The sequence below is a fragment of the Cervus canadensis genome, chromosome 1 (genome assembly GCF_019320065.1).
Source record: "Cervus canadensis isolate Bull #8, Minnesota chromosome 1, ASM1932006v1, whole genome shotgun sequence".
Classification (NCBI taxonomy): Eukaryota; Metazoa; Chordata; class Mammalia; order Artiodactyla; family Cervidae; genus Cervus; species Cervus canadensis.
In genome coordinates, this window is record NC_057386.1 from 92,700,214 (window position 1) to 92,718,310 (window position 18,097).

The following is an 18,097-nucleotide window of genomic DNA, read 5'->3' on the forward strand; positions in this document are numbered from 1 at the left end:
TCCAAGAATTGTAATGAATACCCCCTCTTAGTAACTTTTATTGCTAGAGTTCTGGCATCTGTATTGTAAGTTATGTTGGAGTAACTGAGCCCAAATACCCCTACTCTGAGAACTGCTCTCAATCCACAAGACACACACACATACACGCATACACATTCCATGGCTCATCATGGCCTTCTGGACTGTTTATTACCCTGCCTTTCTCACTCCCAGACACACAGTACTGGTACACCTCAAGCTAGCCATATTATCTTTCTCCTAAAGAATAAATAAATGGTATCCATAAATTCCAGTTAGTAAGCTTCCTATAAACAAGCCTGGGGATTCCTATTGTTATGCTCATTTTCTTCCTTATGTTTAAAGAAATACAAGTAATCTGTTCAACAGATAGAAAGAAATGAAATGGGTATGAAGAGGGAGAAAGACTAATATAGCTCAGATGGCCCCTGAGAGACTGAGAGGAAGAAAAAGCATCCTTGATTCTGGCAACATTCCAACTCTCATTATATTCCCTTAATGCCCATAAAAAATAATAAAGGAGCAAAAACAAATTTGTAAAAAAAAATGACTAATCCCCTCCCCCTACACACACACCTAGCAGCAGTAGTACTCTTGTATGCAAATCCTTTTCTGAGTGTTTGTTAAACACCACACTATTAAAAAAAAGTACAACAGACATTAAGAGATGTAAACAGATGCAAGAAACACATTAAATTAAAATAGCATAAAACAGTGCCCCAAACTTAGTGAGTATTTTATGTATTCTAATTTTAATACCTCTCTAGCTGATTGTGTAAGAAGTAATCTATCACGTTGTATGCATTAGCTCAGTCATCGTGGAGATAAAAAGGTAAAGCCATTCTGGAACAGGAAACCAATATTCTTCCTGTTTAATCAACAAATCTAAAAATTTATTCTTTTCAACTATTTACTCTTGTTCCTGTCCACCACAACATGGTGCTCCACATGTTCCGCACAGTTTTATGACAAAGAGAAATTTTTCATGAGCCATTTTTGTATCCCCACCCCCTTAAAGAAAGAGGGAGGAAAAACTGTTTCATACAGAAGGCGTTAGTTGTATGAATTAGAACTGCCACCTAAGTGTGGGCTAATGTAACCAAGAGGGATTTCACCTACATCCATTCAGTCAGTTTATGGGGGTTTAAAGAAATTCCAAAGAGTCATCAGAAGAGGAAAAATAAAGGTAATGCTTTTTGCCACACAGGTACAATCTTTGAAAGTATGTGTAATATGTAAAACATTTTGACACCCCCATCATATTTTTCCAGAATTAAAAGTATAAATTGCTTCTCTTGTTCTAGAGCTTCCTATCTGCCTCTCTAATCACTACTCACAGTAACCTCAACTCCTGCCACAATGTACAAGATACAACTCTTGTCTTGCATTGCACTAACACTTGCACTCGTTGCAAACGGTGCACCTACTTCAAGCTCTACGGGGAACACAATGAAAGAAGTGAAGTCATTGCTGCTGGATTTACAGTTGCTTTTGGAGAAAGTTAAAGTAAGTTTATTCTCTTTCTTACTCAAATAATTACATTTAAGTTTTCTACCTGGAGTCTGTTTTTGAAATAACAATCTGTTATGCTTTCTCAGAATCCCGAGAACCTCAAGCTCTCCAAGATGCATACATTTAACTTTTTCATGCCCAAGGTTAACGTAAGTACAACTTTCTATGTTCAATTTAATTTCAATAAAACTGAAAGTAATGTGAAAATTTACACACTAACTGGATTAATAGCACCTCATCTGAGGAGAAGAAATAGTAACTTCAGTATCTTTTTAAAAAGAATCTCAAGTTTGATAATGGGCTTCTGAAAAATGGCTTTGCAGTTTTTAAAAAATATATACTTATGTATATTTTGGGGTAAAGGAAATGGGAAAAAAGGAGTAACATTCTCACTTTATTGCTGGGATAATTTTTAAAAAGATTGTGCTGACTTACTGTTTTATTTAAAAATATAAAACTCTGGAGATACTTGAGCATATCACTTTACCATTCAAATTAGCTAAGCTGATTTCAGAGGGCCCATCTGAAAAAATCCTTTCTTGTTTTAGGAAGGATTCTTAAGGATCTTCCTTCAAGAGGCAGTATAGCACTAATCTATAGCACAGATCCTAGGGCAGATTATTTAACCTGAAATCTCAGCTCTGCCATGTTCAAGCTTTTGTAACCTTGAGCAAGTTACCTATTCTCTTTGTGACACAGTCTCTTATGTGAATGATAATTGTATATACTTCATACAGTTTTGTGAGAATTAATGAATAAATGTAAAGTACTCAGAATAGTGCCTGGCATATGGGAAATGCCATATAAGAACTATTAGAAGTAATAATAAAGACAAAATTCTTCCTGGAGAGTATAGAGTAAAAATTGCGACTTACACATCTTTTATGTCAATAAACCTAGAGACTTCTGATGCTATATGACTTATATTCCAAGACTAAAGGTTCCATTTGGTTGTCTGGGGATTCAGACAGTTAGATAAGCATCATCCACGCTCCTAGAGATATACTAGGTGTGTCAAGTTTCCTAGTTGTTATGCCAGTCAGAAGGTAATGGGCAAAACTCTAATCCTAGAAAGAGCTTGTCCTCAGGTGAATAGCCCATAAGAGAATGGTGTTTTAACAGTCATGGATGCATTTCCATTGATCACCCTCTGACAATTTTGAGGAAATTAGATATCAAACTACCCTTTGAGACTTCCCTGATGGCTCAGAAGGTAAAGGATCTGCCTACAATGCAGGAGATCTAGGTTCAATCCCCGGGTCAGGAAGATTCCCTAGGGTCTCAATTAGAGTTAGGGTTAGGGCTAGGCATGGCAACCCACTCCAGTTATTCTTGCCTGGAGAATCCCATGGACACTGGGGCCTGATGGGCTAAGGTCCATGGAGTCGCAGAGAGACATGGCTGAGCGACTAACACTTTCACTTTCTTCACGCTTTTTTCAAACTACCCTTTTAAAAGATGAAAAGGAAATAACTTAGAGATGCTCCTCCAACTTAATCAGAGTCACATAACTCTTATTTCCAGTAACATAAAGACACAAGACTTTTTTGAGGGAAAGAGCTCCAAGTTCATGTCAAAAACTTAAGCCTTAAACTTGTTAATTTATAGTAGCCAAGTTGAAAGGGCATTAGATGAAAATGTCATAAGATGTATGTGGTGTATTCCTACCTCTCTCTCTAAAAGTGAGATAACAAAAGATTATGTGCAGGGTGGTAGAATTCTTTGAAATTTAACAGTTTTTAAATGACAACACAAAATCTACTTGAAACTAAAAGTAATGTGATAAACTCCATTCATTTGTCCATTTTACAACTATTCAACGTTTGCAAAAGAATTGAGAGGTACAAAAACATTTAATTCAAAGGCTGTTATGATAATGCTATAAAGAAAAAGAACTGACATCTAATTCTGACTCCACCTAGTCAGTATTCTTGCCTGGATAATCCCACGGCAGAGGAGCCTGGTGGGCTATGGTCCATAGGGTCGCAAAGAGTCAGACGCAACTGAACATACACCCACATACACACCACCTGGTCATGTGGCCTTGGGGAAGACACTTAAATTCTGAGATTTAGTTTCCTTATTTGTAACATGGTGATAACACAGTGTGTTACATATGTCAAAAGGTGGCTGTGAGACATAAATGGACATATTAAGGACAAAACACTTTGAAATTACAATATACCATAGAAATAAGAAATATTATCATTATATATGAGTATGTATATGTGTGTGCTTGTGTGTATACATGTCTAAATCAGGGAGCCTATCCAAAAATCCTTCAAATACTGTAAGCTTTTATTTGATTGAGACGTTATGTTTAACAATGTATCTTACTATACTTATTATAGAAAAGTAAAAAATTAAGATGCAATTTTATGGGCCTTGCTATATTAAGCTATTACTAAGTAGTTAAAATTAACTAATCTATAAAATGTTGCGATTGTGACAGATTGCATTCAAGAGCTCCCTCTGTCCCTAACATTCTATGATTCATAACTCTTACATTATTAAATATTAGAATCATAGAATGTGAACCTACACTTCCACATTATGACTACTCTTGGCTCTAATAATTTCTATGTAGACTGGAAAAGAATTCAACCTATATTGGTAATTTGCATTTGGGTGCAGAAATGTTGCCTTTTTTGCAAAGCCAAATTAAGCTGAAATTAACGCCTCATTATTTGTTAACTAACAGTTAATGCTAACTATGGGCAGCTAAACTCTAATTTTTCCGTCTTATAATGTAAATTATATTGATCCATCTTTATAGTAATGCTGAGAAACAGAGAGAATTGGTACAAACTATATACTGTCTCTATTAATAAAATAAATTTTGATATTAATTTCTGATTCTGACCTTTAGTCAGGGCAAATTGATCTGATAATTACTTTTACTACTACCCCAGGCTACAGAATTGAAACATCTTAACTGTCTACTAGAAGAACTCAAACTTCTAGAGGACGTGCTAAGTTTATCTCCAAGCAAAAACCTGAACCCCAAAGAGATCAAGGATTCAATGGACGAGATCAAGGATTTAATGGACAATATCAAGAGAATAGTTTTGGAACTACAGGTAAAATATTACTGTACTTGTTCTGGAAATAAAATAAATGGAAGGGCATTTTAACATTGTATAACATTTGGTATTTGTGAAGTACTCATGCATTTAAAGTCTATTACGAATATAAGTCATTTTTATGTTCGATGACACATTGTGGATCTGGGAAGTGTAAGCTAGAGGGCTTCCATCCACCATCCACTCAGGGATAAGCCCCTACCAACGCATTCTGTCACCCCTCACATTAACACAAAACTGGGATTGGGAGAAGACACTGAATTGAATTTCAAAGAAAGGAGACAGGTGTCATTGTATACAGTAAGTCCTCTACATATGAACCTTTAAGTTGTGGACTTTCAAAGCTGTGAATCTGCATTCACATGTCCCGTCACAAAAGTCAGTACACGTGTCTGGCATACACTGTCACTTGCCTGCCTCCTCTACAAGAGACCGTGCTCTGTGTGCTTTCTCGTACAGTGCTGTGTAGAGTACAGCAGTAGTGGGGATCTTGTTTCAAGCCCGAGATGTCTAGAAGCAAGTGTAAAAGCAGCAGGATATAGCTGACTGTGTTAAGTTGGGTACCTAGGCTAACTCTGTAGAACTTACAAACAAAACTCAACTTACAAACCCGCTCTTGGAACAGAACTCATTTGAATGTAGGGGACCCACTATATTTTTTAATTTTTTCAGATCATCTTCCAGAATAGCTAATTCTGATTACCCAAATTACTTTTTAAATGGGGTTTTCCTATCATTTGGTAGAAGAACTAAGAGATTTGTCTAAAAAAAATGGCAACCAGTAAAATGGCCAATGGACCAGATAATTAACTTTTTATTTAGAGGTAATACTCACTTTCAGGACCTTAAGAATTTTAAACGCATAGAAGCATGAAATATACAAGGAACTTGGGTGATGTGAGAGGTTCAGGGCTCTCTTTCCTCATCCATCTGTCAAAGTACAAAATTTATTAATTAATAGACATCCTAAATAAAAAGCACAAGTTAAATTACAGCTTGTATGTCACTATCTGGATATCATAACATACACTAATTTAGGCACATAATTTTGGTCATTTGAAGAAAATGTGAATGTTAATATGTTTAATATACTTGAAAATAAAGGCCATAACTCTATAAGACTTGAACTGAAAATAATTATATATAAGGTAAACTACTTTGAACTAAAACAAAATTGTTTTCTTTTATAGGGATCTGAAACAAGTTTCAAATGTGAATATGATGCGGCGACAGTAAAGGCTGCAGAATTTCTGAACAAATGGATTACCTTTTGTCAAAGGATCTACTCAACAATGACTTGATAACTAAGTGCCTCTCATTTTAAATGTATCAGGCTTTCTATTTATTTAAATATTTAAAATTTATATTTATTTTTGATATATGTTTTCCTACCTTTTGTAACTATTAGTCTTAAGATGATAAATATGGATCTTTTAAGATTCTTTATGTAAGCCCTACGGGCTCTAAAAAATTCAGTTAAATTATTTATCCTAAAGTATTTATTTTTATATTGAATTTTTAAATATAATGTCTATGCAGGTCATTGACTAAAATTATTTAATAAAGTTGATGAATAAAAACAAACTCAGATATTTGTCATTCTGGGAACAGCACAGAATAAGGAAGGTCCTATAATATGGCCACAGGTATATACTGTAAAAATTTCCCCAAGCAATTTTGGAAGAGATATTCATGTGGGAGCCCATTCACTAAAGAATGGGAATTATTGAGATATTCTGGGGAGTTATTAGATAATGACCCTGAAGGATCCTGTAATTCTGAAACTCCAATGTGAGTCATCAGTCAGAATGGGGACTTAGCCTGATGAAATATTAGCTTGAGTCCTTCTCCGGAGGGCTCAAAGGGATCACAAAGCCTCCTAGCACATCTCCATAGCACTACTGCAGGGAGCACAGTTGACTTGACAGTCTCTAGCTACTGCCATTTGCATTTAAATTACATGGGCAACAGAATATCTTAACTGTCTCATCCCAGGGATCTATCAATTTTACTGCTCTCTGTCCTCATTAGTCTGGAGAGTACTTGATCATCTTACTATTTCAAAGAATACTATGCTGGTCAGTGACATTGGGGCTGTTATGTTAACTGGATTTGCTGACGAGTAACAGGTAGGAGTAGCACACGAATAAGGCAAAGTGGGTAGAAGAAGGGCAACAAGTTCAGGGATGTGTCACAAAAATAAGGTTTCTAAGGGTCCAGTAGTGTTTTGAACGTTCCTTTAAAGTGGAGGACAAGATTCTGTGTCTTGAAAGGCCAGCTGCAAAGAAGTACGAAGCTTGGTGGGCCTCTGGAATTTGAAAGTGTGCTCCATACACTATACTGACCCATTTTTGAAGGGTATTCTATAAGGCTGTCAGTTTTCAGTAAAGCCCCCAGTAAAAAAGGGCTATATTGCAGGTCCAGGCCTCAATTCAAGTTCCTCAGCCACATGAGATATATGACCCAGAAGATCCAGTGGTATTCAAAGTATTTATGATAGAGGTGTTGTTAAAAGCCTCTAGAAAGTCCCTGAAAGATAATGACCACACAGTTCTATAGTTTTTAGAAAGGCCACACACTACTCTGCAGATAATTCCCCATTTAAAAGCAAAATCCTGGTAGAGACAAATGTCTGACCACAGGACACCAAATGATTCTGCAACCTGACCTGCCCATTATGAACTAGCTATTAACTGATGGACTGAAACATAACACTGGGCAACACAGCAGCATTTAACTATCAAATGCAAGTGAGTAGGCCTAAAGAGATACAAGAGGGACGCGTCAACTTCATAAACAGGCAGTTTAGATTCTCACAGTACCTGGTTTAACCCCTCTCCCTTAGCCCACTCCTGTGGCTTCTTGGGGGAGTTCCCTATTACAAGAGAGAAAAGAGCATGGTTCACAAACACATCTGTAACGGATGCTGGTGTCAGCCAGAATGGATGATCCCAGAAGAATAACCCTATTCAACTTGGTTGCCCATTTCATGTTTAAGGAGAAATGGACAGAGGTTTGGATCTAGAATAGACTGACTTGTGGAAAGTGATGAATGAGACTGCCAGATGACTGGGGATATGAAGAAAAAATGTAAAATTAGTGACAAGAAGTTCTGGAGAAGAGGTATGTAATGGCTCTCTTTGAATGGGCAGAGGATCTGAAGATATTAATGAAAGACTTCATTATTCAGGTGGACAAGATGACCCTTTCTGAGGATGCCAGCTAGTCTCTCTCCTTGGCCAATCCAGTGCTTATTCAATAGGTCCACAAACAAAATTCTATGGTAACAAGTATGGAAATAAAAAAGAGCTCAACAACATGGTCGTTCACTTACAAATGCTAACCTGGCTACTGCCACTGTGAGTACTCAAGTTCTCCAACGCACAAGTCAATGCTGAGTTTTCAGTATAGCACCATTCCCTAAAAGAACCAGCTGGGATTGATTATACTGAACCTCTCCTACTGTGGCATCAACAGTACTTTGTCCTCAAAAGGGTAGATTGATGTTTCAAACACAGATTTTCTTTCTTTCTTTGCCTCGTGTTCTGCAGCACCACTGTTAGTAGATTTACAAAATGTCTTATCCATCACAACACTGCCTCCAGCCAAAGTATATAGTATGGCAAAAGAAGTGTGGCAATAGGATCAAGGCCATGGATTTCACCACTCTCTCTACAGGCTCTATTATTCAGAAGCAGCTGGCTTGGTTAGACAGAGAAATGCCCTGTTGAAGATTCAGTTAGGGCATCTACTTGGAAATAATATTGTGAGGGTCAAATAAAGAATGCTCTATTAGTGTTAAATCAGTAGCCAATATATTGTACAGTCTCCCCCAGAGCCAGAGAACACAGGTCTAGGAATAAAAAAGTACAAGTAAAAGCAGTCCATCTCATTATTACACTAAATAACTCACGTGAAAAAAATTTTCTTTACCTCCCATTAATGAAAGCTTAGTCGATTTTATGGTCCTACTGCTTAAAGGGGCAGGAGTATTACCTTTTATCAGAAAACTGATTAAATGGGAGCTGAGACTACCTTTTGGGCATTTAGGGGCTTTTCATGCAGTCGAACCAACAGGTACATATTGTACTAGCAGAGTAACTGATTTTGATGACAAGAGGAAATCAATTTCTCGCTGTACAACAAAGGCAGCTGCTACATAATAGGTAACACTATCTGGAACCCTGGAGACTCAGTGGGGCAGCACTTAACTTTCTCTTCCCAATTGTACTGATCAGGGAAAATTGTACCAATCCCCAAAATGCAAGAATACCAAAGACTTGGATTTCACAGAATAGAGAATTTAGAGTTTACCACCAGGTAAAGAATTCTAGGACACTGACAGCGGAGAAGGACGTGTGCTCATCTTCTCCTGTGAGAACTCCAAAATTGTGACTCGCTGCTGGACAACCATCAACAGGAGAATGTTGGACCCCACCAAAAAAAGATACCCCATGTCCAAAGGCAAAGGAGAAGCCCCAACAAGATGGTAGGAAAGGCAAAATCGTGTTTAGAATGAAAACGCCATACCCACCAGAGATGCTCAGAGGGCTCAAACAAAACCTTGTGCGCACCAGGATTCAGAGATCCCACAGAGACTGAGTCAGACCTGCCTTTGAGTGTTTGAGGGTCTCCTGTGGTGGCATGGGTCAGCCACCCAGTGGCCTGCTGCGGGGACAGGGGCTCTCTGGCTGCAGCAGACCTGGAAAGAACGCCATGTGGCCTAAGTTGTCTTGGAGGAGGTTGCCATTAACCCCACCACAGAGCCACTGAGCAGATGACCTACAGGCTGGAGAACAATTATACCAAAGAAGTTCTCACACTGTCAAGAAAGTCTTAGGAGCCACAACAGATTTCCCAACCTGGGGATCCAGCAAAGGGACTGAAAAACCCCAGGCAATTTGACTGTGGAGGCCAGTGGGATTTGATTATAGAACTTCCATGCAACTGGGGAAACAGACTCTTGGAGGGCACAAACGAAACCTTGTGCACACCAAGGCCCAGGAGAAAGGAGCAGTGACCTCAAAAGAGGCTGAGCCAGACTTGCCTGTGAGTGTTCAAGAATCTGCAGCAGAGGCGTGGATCAGTAGTGGCCTTCCACGGGGTCAGAGGCACTGAATACAACAGTGCTGGCATAAATCTTTTTGAAGGTGATCCCATAGTTTGGCCTCACCCCATCAAGAGATGGGCCCCATCCCATCAACAAAAAATGGGATTAAAGATTTACTGAGCATGGTCCTGCCCATTAGCACAAGACCCAGATTCCTCCCATCAGGGAGCTTCCACAAGCCTCTTAGCCTTATCTATCAGAGGGCAGAAAGAATGAAAACCACAATCAGAGAAAACTAACCAAACTGATCACATGGATCACAGCCTTGTCTAACTTAAACAAACTATGAGCCATGATGTGTAGGGCCACCCAAGATGGAGAGGTCATGGTGGAGAGTTCTGACAAAAACGTGGTCCACTGGAGAAGGGAATGGCAAACCACTTCAGTATTCTTGCCTTGAGAACCCCATGAATAGTATGGAAAGGCAAAAAGATATGACACTGAAAGATGAACTCCCCAGGTCAGTAGGTACTCAATATGTTACTGGAGAAGACTGAAGAAATAGCTCCAGAAAGAATGAAGATACAGAGTCAAAGCAAAAACAACACGCAGCTGTGGAAGTGACTGGTGATGGAGGTAAAGTCAGATGCTGTAAAGAACAAAACTTCATCAGAATCTGGACTATTAGGTCCATAAGTCATGATAAATTGGAAGTGGTCAAACAGGAGATGCCAAGAGTGAACATCAACATTTTAGGAATCAATGAACTAAAATGGACCAGAATGGGCAAATTTAATTCAGATGACCATTATATATACACTGTATGCAAGAATCCCTTAGAAGGAATGGAGTAGCTCTCATAGTCAATGCAAGAGTCCGAAATGCAGTATTTGGGTGCAATCTCAAAAATGACAGAATGATTTCTGTTTGTTTGAAAGGCAAACCATTCAGTATTGCAGTAATCCAAATCTATGCCCCAACCACTGATGCCAAACAAGCTGAAGTTGAATGATTTTATGATGACCTACAAGACCTTCTTGGAAGAACAGCTATGACCAACCTAGACATATTAAAAAGCAGAGACATTACTTTGCCAACAAAGATCCATCTAGTCCAAGCTGTGGCTTTTCCAGTAGTCATGTACAGCTTGAGAGTTTGACTATAAACAAAGCTGAGCGCCGAATGATTGCTTCTTTTGAACTATGGTGTTAGAAAAGACTCCTGAGAGTCACTTGGACTGCAAAGAGATCCAACCAGTCCATCCTAAAAGAAATCAGTCCTGAAGATTCATTGGAAAGACTGATGTTGAAGCTAAAACTCCAATACTTTGGCCACTGGATGTGAAGAACTGACTCATTGGAAAAGACCCTGATGCTGGGAATGATTGATAGCAGGAGGAGGAGGAGACAACAGAGGAAGAGCTAGTTGCACGGCATCCTGGAGTTGATGGACATGAGTTTGAGTAGGCTCTGGGAGTTGGTGATGGACAGGGAAGCCTGGTGTGCTGCAGTCCATGGGGTCACAAAGAGTCGGACACAACTGAGCAACTAAAGTGAACAAGACCTTATAGAACTAACACCAAAAAAGATGTCATTTTCATCATAGGTGACTGGAATACAAAAGTAGGAAGTCAAGGGATAACTGAAGTAACAGGCAAGTTTGGTCTTGGAGTACAAAATGAAGCGGGGCAAAGGCTAACAAGAGTTTTACCAAGAGAACACACTGGTCATAGCAAACACTCTCTTCCAACAACACAAGAAATGACTCTACACATGGACATCACCAGATGGTCAATACTGAAATCAGATTGATTATATTCTTTGCAGCCAAAAATGGAGAAACTCTACACAGTCAGCAAAAACAAGACTGGGAGCTAACTGTGGCTCAGATCTTGACTCCTTATTGCAAATTCAGACTTAAACTGAAGGAAGTAGGGAAAACCACTAAAACATTCAGGTAGGACCTAAATCATCCCTTATAGTGGAAATGACAAACAGATTCAAGGGATTAGATCTGATAGACAGAGTGCCTGAGGAACTATGGATGGAGGTTCATGACACTGTAACAAGAGGTGGTGATAAAAATGACCCTGAAGAAAAAGAAATGGAAAAAGGAAAAATGATTCGTTAAGGAGGTCTTACAAATAGCTGAGAAAAGAAAAGACGCAAAAGGCAAAGGAGAAAGGAAAGATATACCCATCAGAATACAGAGTTCCAAAGAATAGCAAGGAGAGGTAAGAAAGCCTCCCTCAGTGATCAAAGGAAAGAAACAGAGGAAAACGACAGAATGGGAAAGACTAGAGATCTCTTCAAGAAAATCAGAGATACCAAGGGAGTATTTCATGAAAAGATGGGCACAATAAAGGACAGAAACAGTATGGACCTGCAGAAGCAGAAGATACTAAGAAGAGATGGCAAGAATACACAGAAGAATTATACAAAAATGATCTTAATGACCCAGATAATCACGATGGTGAGATCACTCACCTGAAGCCAGACATCCTGGAGTGTGAAGTCAAGTGGACCTTGGGAAGCATCACTATGAACAAAGTTAGTGGAGGTGATGGAAATCCAGCTGAGTTATTTCAAATCCTAAAAGATGATGCTCTGAAAGTCCTGCTTCAATATGCAAGCAAATTTGGAAAACTCAGCAGTGGCCACAGGACTAGAAAAGGTTAGTTTTCATTTCAATCCCAAAGAAAGGCAATACTAAAGAATGTTCAAACTACTGCACAATTGCACTCATCTCACAGCCTAGGAAAGTAATGTTCAAAATTATCCAGGGTAGGCTTCAACAGTTTGGGAACTGAAAACTTCCATATGTTCAAGCTGGATTTAGAAGAGGCAGAGGAACCAGACATCAAATTGCCAACATTTGCTGTATCATGTAAAAAGCAACAGAATTTCAGAAAAATATCTACTTTTGCTTTACTGACTATGCCAAAGTCCTGACTTGTGTGGATCACAACAAACTGTGGAAAATTCTTAAAGAGATGGGAATACCAGACCACCTTACCTGCCTCCTGAGAAATCTGTATGCAGGTCAAGAAGCAACTGTTAGAACTGGACATGAAACAATGGACTGGTTTCTAATTGGGAAAGGAGTACATCAAGGCTGTATATTGTCACCTGCTTATTTAACTTATATGCAGAGTACATCATGCGAAATGCTGAACTGGATGAAGCACAAGCTGCAATCAAGATTGCTGGGAAAAATATCAATAACCTGATATGCAGATGACACCACCCTTATGGCAAAAAGCAGAGAGAAACTAAAGAGCCTTTTGATGAAAGTGAAAGAGGAGAGTGAAAAAGTTGGCTTAATACTCAACATTCAAAAAACTAAGATCGTGGCATCTGGTCCCATCACTTCATGGCAAATAGACTGGGAAACAATGTAAAGAGTCACAGACTTTATATTCTTGGGATCCAAAATCACTGCAGATGGTGACTGCAGCCATGAATTTAAGACACCTGCTCCTTGGAAGAAAAGTTATGACCAACCTAGACAGCATATTAAAAAGCTTTGCCAACAAAGGTCCATCTAGTCAAAGCTGTGGTTTCTCCAGTAGTCATGTATGGATGTGAGAGTTGGACTATAAAGAAAGCTGAGTGCCGAATAATTGATCCTTTTGAACTGTGGTGTTGGAGAAGACTCTTGAGAGTTCCTTGGACAGCAAGGAGATCAAACCAGTGAATCCTAAAGGAAATCAGTCCTGAATACTCATTGGAAAGGCTGATGCTGAAGCTGAAGCTCCAATACCTTAGACACCAGATGTGAAGAATTGACTCCTTAGAAAAGATTCTGATGCTGGGAAAGATTGATGGCAGGAGGAAAAGGGGATGACAGAGGATGAGAAGGTTGGATGGCATCATGGACTTGATGGATATGAATCTGAGCAAGCTCTGGTAGCTGGTGATGGACAGGGAATCCTGTCACGCTGCACTCCATGAGGTTGCAAAGAGTTGGCATGACTGAGTGACTGAACTCAACTGAAAGAATTCTACCTAGCCAAAAGAATGGTAGAGGATAATAGGCAACATGCAAAGAATATTGGAAGAATGCAGCTATGATTAACAAATCCCATGACCGTGAACTTTCAACCTTCATGACTACCAACTTTGTTGGCTATTCAGCAGAGACCCAGGTAGTTATATTTATTTTACCTGTTATCCCTTTTGTCTCCCACCATGTGAAATGGGACTTCACATAGCCTCTATTTATGTGTAAAACACTGGTTGTATTGCTAGTATTTTAAGTTTCAGGAAAGTAACGTTGAATGGACATTTGCCCACAATGATACCAAAACTGATGGAATTTCCAATGTCTCTTTTGTCTGGGATACAGATTTTTCTCCAAAATGAAAACAGAAAGTAAATGTTAAGGAACAAAGGGTGTCCTGTGTCAGATACTTCCATTTTTCCCATGACAACTCAACATCCTTCTCTATTCTGCTAAGTTGACTTATGCAAACCATGTCAATGTGCTCTCCTATCTTGTTTTTTTCTAGTTTAATTTGTCCAAGCCTCTGGTAAGAGATGGAAGAAAGATCACCTCAGGATGGCCTCAAGATGGCTGACCAAAGGCCATACTCCTTTCAAAACAGCCTGTTCTTTTTGACTGTGTCAATCAAGTTTCTAGGACTCTCCTCCTTCCTTCAAGCCTAAGTGTGGCACCAGTTTCACTGCATGAAGAGAGCAACAAATGTAGGCAGGGTCTTACAAGTTATATTCCTCACAAGAAAGAATGTAGGTAACAGACACCCTAGCTTTTCTGCCTACGGTATTTTCCAAATTATGGTACAAGGAACTAGAACTCAAGTGGCACACCTATAAGGAAATAAAGGTAGGAGTTCAGGGTTGTCAAAGTGTCTGGGATTTGAGAAGTAAACAGGGGGAACTGTGAAGGACCCTATTCATACATTTATATGCAAATTCCCTGCAAGGGCTGATCTACCGCCTGCACATGCAAAAGTTAAGACACCTTCCAACCAAGAGAAGAAATGCCAGAAAAAAAGCAGGTCTGAGGCAAAAGAGGTTTGTGGTACTGAAGAGACACAGATTGGAGTTTAAGTTCTGCCATGGGGGAGGGGTCTAGTAAATATATCAGGATTTAAGGTGAGAGAAAAGGGGCAAGCCTGTAGGCAAATGAGCCTTAGAGTAAGAACATATGAAATATACCAGCTCTAAAAAAAGCCTAAAGCCAGGATTCAACAGAATGAAGGGTAACTGCCATCCTACTTGCCTTTCAAGAAAACACAAACTACTTTAAAGATAACATCATCAAATTCATATCAGCCCCTTTATTTCCATCCACATGTTGCACCAAAAAATTATGAGGCATGCTAACACACATACACACACACATTCAAAATTACGAGGCAAATAAACATCTTAAACAAAGATCTCAGATATAGTTATAAGTCACAGACTTTAAAATAACTAACATTAAAATATGTTCAAGAAAATAGAGCTCTGATTCTAAAATACAGATGAAAATGTGAGTTTCTGTAGAAAATTGAAATCTATTTTTTAAAAATCTAATGAACATTCCAGAATTGAGAAATATAGTATCTGAAATTAAGAAATCACTAGATGTGTTTAATGGCATACTAGACATAGCAGAAGACTAGAATAGTGCTCCAAAGACAGGCTAATAAAAACTATCCAAACTGAAGACCAGATGAAAAAAGAAAGTAGAAACAAAAAGAACATAAGAAATGAGTGGAATATATTAAAAAGATCTAACATACAGATAACTGAAATCATAGAAGGAAAAAGAAAGAGGAAGAAGCTATATATGAAGATATAATGGCTAATAATTTTCATAAACAATTAAAAGACACTTACCTGCAGATTAATGAAACTAAGGAAAGCCCAAGCAGGATACATACAAAACAACAAAAACCTACAGAAACCCCTCAAATCGCCACCAAAGGAAATCAGAGCAAAGCATTTGAAAGCAACAACAAAAAGCAGTGGGTAAAAAGGCAATGTCTTCAGCAGAACAATAAAATCATTGGCTAATTTTTCAACATTTATGGAAGTTGGAAGACAATGGAATGGCATATATGTGATGAAACAAACAAAACACAATAAATCTGGAATTCTTTTCAGAATTTGTTAAGAAATTTAGGTGAAATGGACATTTCAGACAAAACACTGAGAAAACTAGTCAAAAGCAGACCTAAACTACAAGTGCCTCTAAAGAATAACTTCAGATTCAAGAGAAAAGTTCCATATGGAAGCACAGACTACAAAAAAAGAAGTAAAGAGTACCACATTGGGTAAACAGTTGCTAATTAAGAAGACAATATATTTTGTGGCATTTTAACACACACACAAGTAAAATATTTGACAACAAAAGAACTAAGGGCAAAAGATAAAATAATGGCATTAAAATGTTATATTAAAAACTTGTATTATTTGGGAGGTGCTAAAAGAATGAAGTTTAGATAGACTGCAGTAAGCCAAATTTGTATATTAAAACATATGGTAACCTCTAGAAGGATAGTATACTAAAAAGTAATAAAGGAGAAAGTATAATATTAAAAACATACCTTAAAAAGATAAGAAAAAAGGAATTAAGGGAAACTATAGGAACAAAGAGTAAATGAGACAAATAGAAAATAGCAAGAAAAAAAGATTTCAATAAAATTCTGTCAATAATCTCATTAAATATAAATAAACTAAAATCTCTGATTAAAGAAAAAGATTGCAATTTAAAATAAAAACCAATCCTAACAAATGTATTGGGAGTTTGGAGTTAGACATGCAAGCTATAATATATATATAGAATGAATAACAAAGTCCTACTGTGTAGCACAGGGAACTATATTCAATATCCTGTGATAAACCATAATGGAAAAGAGTATCAAAAAAGAATGTAAAAAAAGTTGATCCTATTAAGTTTTTTTTAAAAGATATAAAAGTAATCATTTTAACAAACATCTGTTGACTACTTGTTTAAAACAAACCAATCCCAAATATACACTATTAAAAAAAATACTTCAAATAAAAAGACAAAAAAAGGCTAAATGTATAAGGATGATAAGGATATATAATGCAAACACTACTCAAAAACAAATTTAAAAATCCCCTGAAATATAGAGCTAGCTTTATTAATTTTAAGAAGAGGACATTAAACAAAATTTATAATCAGAGATAAAGAGAAGAATTTCATAATGATACAAGACTTCATTCCACAAGAAGGTGTAGTAATTCTAAATCTGATTCATCAGGTAATTCCACAGTTTCGAAACGTATAGAAGACTTCTGCTTCCAGTCTTGACAGAGCAATTAGTACCAGACTAAGCCTTCTCTTATAAATAACTATTAAAGTAGAGCATCAAAGAACAAGCAGCAGAAAACGTGATGCCTAAGAAACCAGACATAAAGTTGAGCCTTACACCAATCATAGGAGCCTCATGGAGCTAAAGAATCAGAGAGTTTCAAGGTTACTGAAGCAAATGAAATTTGTGGCACAACATACTGGAAATATAAGATAGTGGTACAGAGAAGGCACTACAGAAGTATGTATAGAAAATTCATTCACTCATTTGTTCATTATTTTGTTGAATACTAAGCTGTGTTTATTTTAGTAATGAGAGTCCACAAGACTAGACAAAGAGAAGCTAACAGGCAAAGAGTGTATACTGAAAAACTGTGACCTAAACAAGCACTGAAACTTCCACAGAATTAGAAGAAGCTCCATTTCCAACAAGCCAGACAAGAGAAACTTGTTGAACAACTTGGGAATTTCGTAGAAATCCTAGAAAGTACCTTAGAACTTGGACTAATCCAGCCCTAGCGTAAAGGCTAGTCTAGAAGGCTTAAAAGCAAGTCTTGAAAGGTTATTCACAAATAAATTAATTCCATTCCAAAACAAAATTAAACATTGTCTAAAATAAGCCAACAAAACACAGAAAGTCAACAATGTAGCTTCAATAATATCCAGCATAAACCAATACTGAAGGAAAACGTGACCTATAACCAAGAGAAAAATAGCTCAATAGAAGCATTAAAAAAAAATGACAGTGGTGATGTAATTAGCTATTATAAATATGTTCAAGATTTAAAAGTCAAGTTGAACACAGTGAGGGGACAAATAGGGACTCCAACAGAAACTATAAAAATGAAAACTATTTTTTAAAAAGCTGCAAAATTAAACCAAAGTCCTAAAACAGAAATGTTAGAACTGAAAAAAAAAAAAAAATGAAATTTAAAAATTCACCAGATAGGCTTAACAAGAAATTAGACATTGAAGAAGTTCAGTGAACTTAAACACACTATCCTAGAGAAACTATCAGAACAAAGAAAAAAAAGTAAACTCAATGATTTGTTGGATAATATCAAGTGAGTTAACATATATGTAAATAGAAGTACCAGAAAAAGAGGAGAGAAATATTTTTTGAAGAAATAATTGTCCAAAGCAA

At 37.5% G+C, this 18,097-nt stretch overlaps 2 protein-coding genes across 2 annotated transcripts in view; one reads left to right on the forward strand and one right to left on the reverse strand.

Annotated features, from left to right (window-relative positions):
- Window positions 1–1,132: 1,132 nt before the first annotated feature.
- Window positions 1,133–6,197, forward strand: IL2 (interleukin 2). The gene is made up of 5 exons (XM_043487240.1): window positions 1,133–1,225; window positions 1,323–1,524; window positions 1,617–1,679; window positions 4,443–4,610; window positions 5,804–6,197. Exons 2-5 carry the CDS (start codon window positions 1,378–1,380, stop codon window positions 5,912–5,914), a joined length of 489 nt encoding a protein of 162 aa, XP_043343175.1. The 5' UTR covers window positions 1,133–1,225; window positions 1,323–1,377; the 3' UTR covers window positions 5,915–6,197.
- The window catches only part of ADAD1 (adenosine deaminase domain containing 1), an 80,087-nt gene continuing 67,410 nt past the window's right edge, over window positions 5,421–18,097 (reverse strand). The window contains exon 13 of the mRNA XM_043487232.1: window positions 5,421–5,543. Within this exon, the coding sequence (XP_043343167.1) occupies window positions 5,536–5,543 (8 nt within the window). The 3' untranslated portion in view covers window positions 5,421–5,535. The remainder of the gene's footprint in view (window positions 5,544–18,097) is intronic.

Coding starts and splice junctions, on each gene's coding strand:
- IL2 (XM_043487240.1), top strand. CDS start 1,378: ATGTACAAGATACAACTCTTGTCTTGCATTGCACTAACACTTGCACTC. Junction 1,525..1,616: donor TGCTTTTGGAGAAAGTTAAA/GTAAGTTTATTC, acceptor ATGCTTTCTCAG/AATCCCGAGAACCTCAAGCT. Junction 1,680..4,442: donor TTTTCATGCCCAAGGTTAAC/GTAAGTACAACT, acceptor CTACTACCCCAG/GCTACAGAATTGAAACATCT.